At 34.0% G+C, this 13,643-nt stretch overlaps 1 protein-coding gene across 2 annotated transcripts in view; it reads left to right on the top strand.

Annotated features, from left to right (window-relative positions):
- Vps13c (vacuolar protein sorting 13 homolog C (S. cerevisiae)) overlaps positions 1 to 13,643 on the top strand; it is a 147,135-nt gene that overhangs the window by 47,660 nt on the left and 85,832 nt on the right. For both annotated transcript variants that reach the window (XM_013010094.1, XM_013010095.1), the window contains exons 18-29: positions 899 to 1,091; positions 2,361 to 2,475; positions 3,375 to 3,511; positions 4,434 to 4,557; positions 6,426 to 6,543; positions 6,645 to 6,774; positions 7,362 to 7,440; positions 8,360 to 8,499; positions 9,515 to 9,668; positions 11,557 to 11,636; positions 12,064 to 12,123; positions 12,834 to 12,993. In XM_013010094.1, coding sequence (XP_012865548.1) covers positions 899 to 1,091; positions 2,361 to 2,475; positions 3,375 to 3,511; positions 4,434 to 4,557; positions 6,426 to 6,543; positions 6,645 to 6,774; positions 7,362 to 7,440; positions 8,360 to 8,499; positions 9,515 to 9,668; positions 11,557 to 11,636; positions 12,064 to 12,123; positions 12,834 to 12,993 — 1,490 coding nt within the window. The remainder of the gene's footprint in view (positions 1 to 898; positions 1,092 to 2,360; positions 2,476 to 3,374; positions 3,512 to 4,433; positions 4,558 to 6,425; positions 6,544 to 6,644; positions 6,775 to 7,361; positions 7,441 to 8,359; positions 8,500 to 9,514; positions 9,669 to 11,556; positions 11,637 to 12,063; positions 12,124 to 12,833; positions 12,994 to 13,643) is intronic.

A 13,643-nucleotide genomic window follows, 5' to 3' on the forward strand; every position in this document is an offset into this window, starting at 1 on the left:
CACACACACACACATTTTCTTGATCCATTCATCTACTGAGGGGCATCTGGGTTGGTTCCATACCTTAGCTATGGTAAACAATGTTGCAATAAACATAGTTGTGCTGGTAGCTTTAGTATGGTCTTGGTGTGATCATTTGGGTAAATGCCCAAAAGTGGGATTGCTGGGTCATACACTTAACTCTATGTGTAGTCTTTTGAGAAACCTCCACACTACTTTCCAAATGCAGTAGAGTTCCCTTCTGGCCATGTCCCCTCCAGCACCTGTTGATTATAGTCATTTTAACTGGGGTGAGGTGGAATCTCAATGTTGTTTTGATTTGCATTTCTTTTATGACTAGAGAGGTTGAGCATTTCTTCATATGTCTATTGGCCATTCTTATTTCCTCTTCAGAGAAGTTTCTCTTTAAGTCTTTAGCCCATTTATTTATTGGGCAATTGTTTCTTTGAGGATTTGTTGTTGGGGGATTTAATTTTCTATCCCTCTTCTTCACAGCATTTTTTGGGGGCTGGTATTTTATTTATAGCCTTCATACTGTGAAAGTATGCATGTATACTCTTAAGTTTTTGTTTCCAAAGAGTTTGTGTTGTAGTTGATAAGAGAGGATATGCAGAAAATTAATCATTTCACAACTGTCTAACATTGGACGGCTAAAGTAGGGAAGGGCTATGATGAAATATGGCTTTGTTGGTACTTCACAGGCTCAGTTGTGTGAGAGAGTAACCAAGGCAGGAGGAAGCTTAAGCTAAGTGGAAAGCACTGGGCAAAACAGGGATGAGAGGTAGAAGGGGTTGAGAGTGGTTTAGGAAACAGGAGATGTGTTCAAAGGAAAGTTTGTGGTTTAACCCATTATATTACAATGTATCTGATTGTATCTTTTTTCTTCATTGGATTGTAGAGTAGAAGCAAAACTAGAGCACTGGTATATAACTGGTCTGAGGCAACAAGATATTGTACCATCCCTTGTAGCTTCAATTGGTGACACTGCATCATCCTTGCTTAACATTGAGTTTGAAACCAATCCAGAGAACAGTCCTGCTGATCAGACTCTAATTGTTCAATCTCAGCCTGTGGAGGTCATCTATGATGCTGTAAGTACAAGGAGAAAGTGACTCTTAAAACTACCTGTATTCTCATGTATGGTATTCCTTTTCCTTGTTTATCTTTAACATGAGCTAAAAGATAATAATATTTCTAACAAGTTTTTCTTCTTTAAAAAGCACGACCCAGTTTGCAGTTACTTTACTTTTTTAATGTGCACTAAGAAGAGATGTTCTGTCATAAGATTGTCTCTACAAGTAAAAATTTACAAGATTTCCATACTGAAAAATCCATGTTTGGTGTATCACCTGTTCCTAAGTAGCTCACATTGAATACTCAGATTCCTTATTTTCATTTTGCTTTTGATGTTTGAGATGATCTTAAAGAGCCTTAGGAAGGACAAAAAAATTTCAGATGCTTACATGGTCATGTAGGTGTTGCTGAAAATGCTGGCTCAAATTCTGAATCCTCTGCTTTGCATTTTATTCAGCCTGTCTTCACCTTCATCCACCATTAACAAGGTGGCATTGCTTACTACTCATTGCCTCAGTTATAGCTGGCCTCACCTTGGGGTGTGTTTTTTGTTTTTTAATTTTTTTATTGTTATTATAAAGGTGATGTACAGAAGTGTTACAGTTTCATAAGTCAGATAATGATTACATTTCTTTTTGGTTAGTGTCACTCCTCTCATGTGTTTTCACTTTCAGTCAGCTGGGTTCATGGTGTGTGGGGTAGGTATTATGTAAAGAACAAGAAATCACATATTCTCTAGTATGAAAGACAAAACTTACGTTGTGGTAAAATGCACAAATCAAAATTTATCATGTTTAGCAATTTTAAGTATATGGATTGGTAGTTTTAGTATAATCACACTGTTATACAACTAATTTCCAGAACTTTTTTCATCTTGCAAAATTTGATTTTTTTATATTTAAGTTTTATATATAGGTAAGAGTAGATAGCTTTCTTTTTATTTCTTTTCTAAACTTCAAAGGATGAGATAATCCTATTGTTACTGGAAAGTGTAATTTTACCTTCTGACTAACTCAAGGTTAAAACTAGAAGTAATGTCCGATGCTGTTCCACATGCACTGTAGAATGTATTTGCCTCAGTATTGACATGTATACATTGACTGCCTCTCCAGTGGGCTTATATGGCTTTTCCTTTCTCAAGATTTTCTCACTCTGATAGAGGCAGTAAAACAAAATATCTTGGGTTTCTTAGTTCAGAGCCAAACCTATTTAGAATATGAACCCTTAAAATTTATAATATAGAAAGGATCATGCATGCCTTTTTATATTTTGAAATTCTTTTGTAGAAAACCATCAATGCGGTGGTTGAATTCTTTCAATCAAATAAGGGGTTGGATCTAGAACAAATAACATCAGCTACTTTAACAAAGCTGGAAGAAATTAAAGAGAAAACAGCTACAGGTAAAGAATTTGAATGTTTAAGCATCAATTAAACTTTAAACATGTTATCTATTGCAAAAGTTTTATTTAAAGCAATATAGATTTTTTTTCCCTCTCTGTTTTAAACTTGGGCAGCACCCCATAGTAGCATTGGCTTACATAAAGTCGAATATCCTTGCTAGACTGAATGACAAAGAGGGTGCAAATAATTCTACCTGTGTCACATTCATGTGCCTTGAATGAGATTGATTGAGGAGGAATGCAGAGCCCAGTTCTTTAGAAGCTGGAGTACTGTGTGGCCCTAGTTTTAAAGATAGGTGTTTATGTATAATGTAGCCTCCGAATGCCAGCCAACTGTTTTTTTTTCCCTAATGTAGTTGCTTAATGAGGGAAAAAAATCATTCCTTTCCTAAATAAAATACTTTCCTGTATTATGTTATCATCTGAGTGCTTTTCATTGATTTTTATGCAGTTTTCATTTCATGACAATTAAGAATGCTGAATTAATTTAATTTGTGATATGAGATGACATTCTTTCATATTTTTTCAAATAAAATTCTTAAAAAGTCTGGGCACTGGTGGTTCATGACTATAATTCTAGCTACTTCAGGAGATTGAGATCTGAGAATTATTATTTGAAGTCAGCTCAGACAGGAGAGTCTGTGAGACATATCTCCAATTAACCATTAAAAAACCAAAAGTGGATCTATGGCTCAAAGGTAGAGTTCTAGCTCTGAGCAAAAAAGCTCAGAGACAGCATCTAAGCCCTGAGTTCAAGCCCCAGTGCTGGTGTGTGCGCACACACACACACTCTCTCTCTCTCTCTCTCTGTCTCACTCTATTTGTCAATGAATGAGGGCATATGTCAATATGACCATCTATCTAATCTTTCTTTTTCTTTTTAATTTGGCCTTCTGTAGGGCTCACGCACATGATTGAAACTCGAAAAGTCCTTGATTTAAGGATAAACCTAAAACCTTCTTATCTAATAATTCCACAGACAGGTTTTCACCATGAAAAGTCAGATCTTCTTATTTTAGATTTTGGTACATTTGAGGTAAGTATATATGCATTTTTGTGTACCCATCTTTAATCCATTTGGTAGCTAGGTATCTGGTAACTGTTTATTTTTTCCCCCTCATAATTAAAAAATACCCTAGATTTATGTTCAAAGCCAGCTTAGTATATTTCTTATATGTTGTATGGCTATTAACGTAACAAAAATACACCAGAATTTTCTGTAATGGTAGGTGATTTGACATTGATTACTTCGGTCTTTTCCTATTTGGACAGAAGCAGTTTTAGTTTTCATGGTTTACAGAGTTTATTTATCCAGCTTCATTTGATGCTTACATTTTTGACAATAGAAAACTATATAAATATGAATATTCACACATATACATATACATATATGTATATATATATATATATATACACACACACACATGTTTTATCATCAGTGTCTAGAATAAGAGAAATCTTGGATTTTGAATTTTGACTTTTCTTGGAACTCAAGCCTTGGTGAAAGGTAAAGATTTCCAAAAAGTGAATCTGTATTCCATTGTGAAGTGGATAAAGGAGATAAAATTAGAATCAGATGCTTTCATGGCATAGTGGAAAAAGGATCTAAGCTCTGCTGTTCATGGAGAAGAGTACAATATCAGTAGTAGGAGACCTGAGCCATAAGTGGCAATGTCTGCTGAGGGCCAGGAAGAGGAAAAGTTACATTTCTAGACAGGTTGAGGCAGATAGCTAGTTAATTAGTGAAAATGTGCTCAATACCTATTCGTCTAATGTAATAGAACTGTATACTAGAGTACTGTACTCACAGTAAACTATTTACAAACTCAATAAATTAAGCACAATATGTATTCATAAAGAATCTTTTTCTCACTTGAGTTGGGTTTTCAGAAAAGGCAACTTAACTATGTTGATATTAATGCTTTTCTCTTACGAAAAAAATTTCCCCTCCATTTTAGCTCAACAGTAAAGATCAGGGTGTACAGAAGACTACTAATTCATCTCTGGAGGAAATAATGGATAAAGCTTATGATAAGTTTGATGTAGAAATCAAGAGTGTGCAGCTACTCTTTGCAAGAGCAGGTAATCCACTAGTTACCTTTGCAGATGTTCAGCTTAGACTGAGTAGCTTTGGTAATATATGTATATATATTTGTGCATGTATATCAACTCTGATAGCTGTTTTACTTATGTATCTTGCTAGTTACTTTAAAAAACTAAATATAAGCTTTTCAAATCATTATCATAGTTATATACAGAAAGGGAAATTTGCCTAGTCATTTAGGGTATCTAACACCATTTGAACTTAAGCCTTTTTATGGCATATGTCTTTTTATCAATGAAACTTTTGAGAACACAAAACAGAAGTTGCAGTTAGTGCAGGTTCCTTTGTGTAGATACCTGAGAAAAAGAGATCTATAAAATAGTATAGGTTGGGCTTCCCTAATCCAAAAGGCTTAAACTTGAAATTTGCCAAAATTCATAACTTTTTGAATATTAATATATTGCTGTAAGATTTTTTCATCTGATCTTTTCTGACAGGTACTGTCAAAATGTAGATACACTAGATACACTTCATAAAATTACTTTCAAGCTGGCCACTGGTGGGCTTTTGTGCCTGTAATCCTAGATACTCAGGAGGCTGAGATCTGAGGATTGCAGTTCAAAGCCAGACCAGGCAGGAAAATGAGAAACTCTTTATCTCCTATAAACTACTCAGTAAAAGTCAGAATTGGTGCTATGGCTCAAGTGGTGAAACGCTAGCCTTGAGCAGAAGTTCTGGGACAGCACTCAGGCCCTGAGTTAAAACCCAAAGACTGACACAACAACAAAAAAATTACTTTCACGATAAATATATACTATATATGAAACACAAATGACTTTTGTGTTCTGACTTAGGTTTCATCCCCAATATATCTCATCATATGTATCTAAGTGTTCTCAAATCCAAAATACAAGACAGGCAGCTCTGGTCTTAAAATATCATTGAAGAAATGATATTCTACCTGTAGGTACACTATTAAAAAAACTTAAAGATAATTTATTTTCTAAAAGCTTTGGTGCATTTATTATTTAAGTATAAATTTTTGGTTCCTTCTAGTTTCTAGAAGCAATATTAACTACCTTTGAAAATATTTATATATATCTGAATATATGTTTATTAAATATTTATTATATATACATATACACTCAAAGATATTTAATAAATTACACATATTCAGTGATATATATTACTGGGTATGCCTTTATTATATATACATCAAAGATATTTAATGTATATTTAATTATGTGTATATGTATATAAATATGTTTTTATTAAAATGTGAAGGTGGAATTTTCTGTTAATGTCTGTATACTTGGAGCCGATTAATTATAGGGAAGTAATTACACACCTGCCTTTTGTTGTGTATATACTTACAAAGATTTACAAGATGATCAGACATTTCTGTGAATAAAGATCTGCATAAAGTTATGTTCTGTTAGCCACTGAGAAATCAACCATTAGTATCTTCTTTTTTGAAGAATAATACTACTGAACAGTTTTGTCATAAAATCTTTCCTGATAAAGTTAATGTTCTTAAAATTATGTGCTAAGCTAGTACAATTATGCTTAGTAGGAACATAAGCCTCTTCTTTTCCTTTTGTTCTGCCCCTTCCTCCTTTCTCTGTAATCATCACCTTGATTACTGATTAAGGAATTGACATAATAAGTTCCATTTTTCCCCTGTTTGTTTTGAAATACAAGATTTTATCATTTATATGTTCTTCACATAGCTAGAATCTTTTTTTATCTATTCGATTTCTGTTAAAATATAGATTATTAAATTTATGAAAAGTAATGTTGGTAATCGTAGAGTCTGTAACTATTTTCTATTAACAGTGAGTGTTCTTTTGTAGAATATCAGACAAATTTTTTAAAAGCTGCTTCATATTCAAATTTCTTTTTAAAGAGGAAAACTGGAGAAAGTACCGATTTCAGCATCCATCAACTATGCATATATTGCAACCCATGGATATTCATGTTGAGTTGGCCAAGGCAATGGTAGAAAAAGACATTAGAATGGCCAGGTAATGTATTCATTTCTTTTGCATTAGAAATCAAAAATGTAAAAATTTGCACCTATTACTGAATTTTAAGGACACAATATATAGTCATATTGTATTTTTAGATTTAAAGTATCAGGAGGACTTCCTTTGATGCATGTGAGAATTTCTGATCGGAAGATGAAAGATGTGCTGTGTTTAATTAACAGTATACCTTTGCCACAGAAATCATCTGCCTCTTCTCCAGAGAGACAGGTAAATGAACATAATAGAAATGTCAAGTATCTCTCTTGTTTAGAAAGCTACAGTTTTAGGGTAGTTTTGGAATATTTTGTTTTAAAGGCAAGCTTTGTAACCAAAGGGACCAAAAATGAAAGGAAATTGCTTTCAAATTGTAAACTGTACTTTATATCAAAGTAGAAATACAAACCTGTAGAGTAAAATTGCAAAATAGTTCAATATAATTTTAATTTGAATATTGTTTATATCATAAAAATGTTTTGCTTCCATTTATTTTTAAATGAAATGAGAGGGTCACTGATGGTGATACCATTTTTCATGGTATTGCCTGTGATAAGTTCTTTTATATTGTTACCTACAACAGTTACAAGATGTGCAATGATGAATGAGACTTAGCTACTAGACTTGTACATCCTTGCATATTTATAAATGTAATCTTTAAATTTTTACAAATTTCATTTGACTGTGTTAGATTTGTAGATAGTGTATCTTTTCATCTCTCTTTATTCTCTATTTTCAGTCTCATGTGTGTGTATATATTTATGTATATATATTTATCCTGTGAAATTAGTATTTTTAGGAAAGCTTTTTAATCTTGCTAGGTTTCCTCAATTCCTGTTATTTCTGTTGGGACGAAAGGTCTACTTAACACCTCACTTTTACTAGATGGCCTAGAATCAGGTAAGGAATGTAAAATTTTGTTCCTCTGTTAAATCGAGCCAATTGATTATTATATATAGAGAGAATTTTCAGCAAATTAAAAAAATTCTGAAAACATAGTGATTTACTGTTTCTGATTCTAATTTTGCTACTTACTACTCAGCTAAACAGTGTGATTTTAAGTCACTTTTTATGCTCAGATATCTTACTGGAGAAATAAAAAATGTGTGTGTATGTGTTTGTATTTTCTAACTAGCAGTACATAAGATTTTTAAGCTACTGTTTGCTTTTATCTTTCTTTTTTCAGACGCTTTGTTTATTTAAAAGATAAAGCATACCAAAAGAAAAGCATACCAATTCAAACATCAAGCTGTTCATTTGGAAATATCTAAATTTATTTGAACATTCAGTGGTTCACAGAACAAATTTGAAAGTTTAGCTCGAACTAAAGAGTAACTGTAAGACTTTGTGAGAAAAAATATTCAAATGATATGCAAACAGTGGGTTTTTGTTCTCGTATTGCTCCCATTTCTAGGTGATCTTTTTAACTAGCTTAGTCTAGCTGATTTCACAAAGTAATCTCACATTAGAATATAAACTTCATAAAATCAAGACCAACGAGCAAACCTGGCTAGGGTGATACTCTTAGTGGCTGATGTGTCCTATCACATGGTAGCTGAAGCCCAGTAGATGTTTTATTGAATAGTAAGTGAATAAGGAAAAAAAAAGAAGCACTGAAGAAATGATAATAACATCATTTGATTTTAAATTTTATTCTTATATGCTAGGTAGTTTCACTTTGAGACTTTAAAAAACATCCCAATTATTTTAAAGCTGAATATTTATATCTAAAAATGAGTTTTGGTAGGTTAAGGTTTGAATGTTTCTTCTCTAAGTTTTCAATAGTTGTCTCAGGTCAAATGAACATCTTTTCCTTTAGAGTCTGATGATGAGTATTTTGATGCTGAAGACGGAGACTCACAGACTGTTAAAAGTACAAAAGGGTCAGAAATAAAGAAGGCTACAGAGGTTCCAAATGAGGAACTCATTAATCTTCTTCTCACGTTTGAAATTACAGAAGTATGTTCATTTTTTGTCTATAAATATGTTCTTCTTCACTATTTTAGGCTAGACCTAAACTTCAAGAATATTAAAATATACTTCATCTCCCCTGTGTATATTTATGTAAACATACAATGTACATTCATATATATAGTCAAAACCTTGAAATACTACTTTTAAGAATCTAATATAAGAATGATTGGTAGTGCATCTATTGTGGAAGAACTCGACTGTTTTGAGTTGTTTTTGGGTTTTTCTATTAAGTTTATTTTTTTCATTTCACTATTGATATTAGTATTAGACATTATTTTTTTGCTTCTATTTTTGAGGATTTTTTTCTTAATCAGCTTTAAAAGTTATGTAGAAGCTGGGCACTGGTGGCTCACGCTTGTAATCCTAGCTATTCAGGAGGCTGAGATCTGAGGATCCAGGTTCAAAGCCAGCCCTAGCAGGAAAGTCCATTAGATTCTTATCTCCAAGTAACCACCAGAAGTGGCACTGTGGCAGAGCACTCACCTTGAGAAGAGTTTAGGGATAGCACTCAGGCCCCCAGTTCAAGACCAATGACTGATAAAAAAAAGTCATATAGAAGAAGAGACTTCGAAAGATGTTCACAGTATATAATTATTTGAGGTGATAAAACCACGGGCATATGATTCCATTTAAAATTATACATGTATCTATCTATCTATATCTATATATATATATATATAGAGAGAGAGAGAGAGAGAAATACATACATAAGCAGAAAAAAAAGCCGGAAGTGGCGCTATGGCTCAAATGGTAGAGCACTAGCCTTGAGCTGAAGAGCTGAGGGACAGTGCCCAGGCCCAGAGTTCAAGCCCCACGACTGGACCAAAAAAAAAAAAAGAAAGAAATACACACATATTCTTTCATAGTGCTCATCTCTGGGTTGGTAGAAGGATTGTTTTTCATTTTGCCTTTTTGATTTTCCACATACTCCACGTTTTATAATGAATTTGTATTACGACTCAGATTTCTCAACTTTTCATTGGCTGTGCTCTTCTTTTAGGTGATCTTGGAATTTACGAAACAACAGAAAGAAGAAGAAACAATTCTAGTATTTAATGTTGCTCAGTTAGGAACAGAGGCTACAGTGAGAACTTTTGACTTAACTGCAGTGTCGTATTTAAAGAAAATCAGTTTGGATTACCATGAAATTCAAGGTAATAGCTATAAAAAATAAAAATAAAAGCCAATAATAAAAGTAGCAGTTTTGAATAATAGCAAACATTGTTCTAAAAACTTTATGAGTAGTAACTCAATTCTTACACCAATGCTGTGAGGTAGGTAGTGGTAGTATCTCATAAGTAACTAAGGCACAGATTGATTATGTAATTTACTCTTGGTTAACAACTAATAAGTGGTGAATTATGATTAACATCCTAGTAGTCTGACCTGAGGATCTAATGTTCTCAACTCTTGTGAACTCTTGCCTCAGAGTCCACATAAATCCCCTTGAAATAGAGTGTATCTGTCCCATTTTACAAAGAAAGCCTGAATAGTGTATTGATTGTCATGTATCAAATGAATACCTTGATCTTTATACTAACTAGTGTTTATATATCACAAGAAGTGCTTTTTCTTTTTCTTTTTTTGTTGGTTGTGGATCTTGTACTCTGGACCTAGGCGCTGTCCCTGAGCTCTTCAACTCAAGGCGAGTGCTCTACCACTTGAGCCACATTGCCAATTTCAGTGTTCTCAGATCTCACCTCCTGAGTAGCTAGGATTATAGGCGAGAGTCATCAGCACCCAGCTAAGAAGTGTTTTTTATAAAAACAAAATTGGTCTTATGCAAGTTAATCTTTTAAGAGCTTTTACAGTTTACTCATTTTAAGATCTATGTGCTCAGATATTTGAGGCATGAAAGATGGATTAATTTGTCATAATTAAAATCCATTTATAATTTTCCTAATGCTTTAAGTCAAATATGAAGACCTGTATTTTGTATTAAAAATAACCTTTTTTAACATGTGCATTACAGAAAACATATAAGAAGCAAAGAACAAAGTATTACTGTCACAAGCAGTTTGTAATTTTTTTAAATAGGAGAGAAGTAATATCTTACATTATTAACTTTTGGTAGGCAGTTTGTTCAGCTATAATTTACATTACTGTTTTGAAGGAAAGATATAGATAATAAATTTTAGGGTGTTTTTCTTTAAGGAAATTTAAACCTTGGAGCTCAAGGGAAAATTCTGACATGCCCAAGAAGCAAGGGTTGTAAAACTAAACACAGTCAAAGATTGGTGAGGTGATGAAATAGTCACTTCTCCCCTACACAGCTTTTAGAGGCACATCTGCAGGAGACATAGAAGACAGTGGGAATGCCATTTGTTTTTAGCTACAGCATAAGTCTAAGTTCATAAAACTTGAGATTACATCAGGATGTTCGAAATTATTCCAATCTAACTTCCTTGCTATATAAAAATCAATTAAATGCTGGGCACTGGTAGCTCATGCCTGTCATCATGGCTCCTCAGGAAGATGAGATCTGAGGATTGTGGTTCTAAGCCAGCCCAGGCAGGAAAGTCCATGAGACTGTTATTTCCAAAAATCTACTAAAAAGCTAGAAGTAGAGCTGTGACTCAAGTAGTAGAGTGCTAGCCTTGGGCAAAACTAGCACCAGGGCCCAGGCACTGAGTTCAAGTGCCTGGACTGGCAAAAAAAAATTTAAAAATTTAAAAATATTTTTTAAATGGAAGTATAGGCTTTTGATATGGAGAGATAGATAAACTAAAATTCCTATATCTTGATTGTTATGTCTGTATACCATTTCACTGTCATATACATACATAGATGGTCCTAAAATATCTAGAAGTTTTGATTAAATTTAACACAGATATGCAATCTAATGGAAATAAATATGTGTATTTTTAATTATTTTAGGTAAGGTAAGGGATGGTTTAGTGCTTAATAGCCATGAAAGTATGGACATACATTCTTTAAAGCTTAATTAGCAGTTTTTAGAAAGTAAAAGACATGTAGAAAGTACTTAAATTTTTAAAGAGCAATTTATTTGAAAACCTTGTCCCCTTCTTTTCTTTAATCTAGGATCCAGAAAGAAGCCCATTCATTTGATTAGCTCTTCTGACAAACCTGGATTAGATCTTTTAAAAGTAGAATATATTAAGGTAAGAGTCATTGGGTAATTGTGTCTTTGTTGTATACACCAAACTATACCCCTGGAAAGAAAAAGATGATCATATATAGGTTATTAATGATTCTAAACATGCTGTAGTTTTTAATTACCAAGGTATCTATTGTTTATTTTTCCATTTGTATGCTTTGTTTTTCACTGAAGCCATTAAGCTTCTTATCACTACCTTTGGAAGTCTGGTATGAAGTAGGTGCTTCTGCTATGCTTTGGTGCATACTCACAAGTCTACAGTTGTTGTATCTTTAGGTGATACTTGATTGAGTCTACTACATGAAAAGAAAAGCAAAATTGGATTGGGTTTAGAAGAGAAATACATTTATAGCTAAATGTAAATACATTTTAGGTAAAGGCTTTAATCACTTTGGTTTTAATTCCTTCTTTTGAACTTTTTTTGATTTCAGGCTGATAAGAATGGACCCAGTTTTCAAACTACTTTTGAAAAAACTGAACAGACGTTTAAGGTAAGAAAAAAATGTATTAAAAGAACATGAAAAGAATGCTAGGACCATTATTGTAGCTTTAGGAGAGAAGAAACTCATATGGATTTTTTTCGATTTTTTTTGTCGGTTGTGGGTCCTGAACTCTAAGCTTGGACACTGTCCCTCAGCTCTTTAGCTCAAGGCTAGTGCTCTACCACTCGAGCCACAGCGCCATTTCTGGCTTTTTCTGCTTATATGGTGCTGAGGAATGGAACCCAGGACCTCATGCATGCAAGGCAAACACTCTACTACTGAGCCACCTTCCCAGCTCATAAGGATATTTTTTATGTTTAAACCTTGCTAATATCACACCTAGAATCATTTTTAGACCTTGTATTAGCATATAGTGGTTCTGGAGTTTCTTGTTCTGACCTGTGTGTTTTATATAATCATGATAAATTATCCAGTGAAGCTCTAAGAAGCCATACTGTGTGTTGAATATTGGCATGACCAAGTGAAGCACATTATTGATACCATGCCCATTTTTCTTGTGAAGTAGAGTTAGTAGAGTACTGTGATACTTTCTTGTATCCCCAAGTTTGTGCCATTTGCTGCATACCTAAGAGCACTGTGGGCCTTTTCTCTCATCTCTCCTTTTTCCTCCTTCCAACTGGTAGAAAGCAATGAGTTGAGCCTGACTGGCAGTTTACGTTTACCATGGAGGACTAATTTTCTTTTCAAAACATTTTCAGGTGGCCTTTTCATCTTTAAATCTATTGCTACAAACACAAGCTCTTCTCTCTTCCCTTAACTACCTGACCACCATTATTCCATCAGATGGTCAGAACATGGAAGCTGCCAAGGAAGTACAGAGTTCAGCTGATAAGCAAACAAATTTGCCTCTGCAGAAAGGTATGTGTGTCAATTTGTCAGTGTTCTATCACTGTGACAGATTCCTGAGGATAATGACTTAAAGGAGGAGGGATTGCTTTTTGGCTCAGTTTCAGAGGTTTTAGTCCATGGTCATTTGGCTTTGTTGCTTCTGGTGGGGAGCATGTGGTGGAGCAAAGTGGCTCAACTCATGGCAGACAGGTGGCAGAAAGAAAGGGACAAAAGACAAGACATGCCCTTCATAGACGTGACCCTATAGTGACCCATCTTCTCAACTAGGCTCCAACTACTGAGTACCACCTCCCAATAATGTTATCAGATTACTAATGGATCAATATATTGATGAACACAGAGTCCTCATTATTCAGTCACTTCTCCAAAGCCCCATTATTTGGCAACCAAGCCTTTACATATGAGCCTTTAGAGGGTGTTTCGGATTCAAACTATAACAATATGGAAAAGACTTTTGTGTTTCCTTTAGCCAGGATTATAGAACTTCAGAGCTATGTGAAGAATTTAGAGATCAGCTAATTCAATCACTTAGGTGTCATTTTTTTTTTTTTTTTGGTCTGGACGTGGGGCCTGAACTCTGGGCCTGGGCACTGTCCCTCAGCTCTTCAGCTCAAGGCTAGCACTCTACCACTTGAGCCACAGTGCCACTCCGGCTTTTT

This window comes from Dipodomys ordii, unplaced genomic scaffold (genome assembly GCF_000151885.1).
Source record: "Dipodomys ordii isolate 6190 unplaced genomic scaffold, Dord_2.0 Scaffold11, whole genome shotgun sequence".
In the NCBI taxonomy this organism is placed as follows: Eukaryota; Metazoa; Chordata; class Mammalia; order Rodentia; family Heteromyidae; genus Dipodomys; species Dipodomys ordii.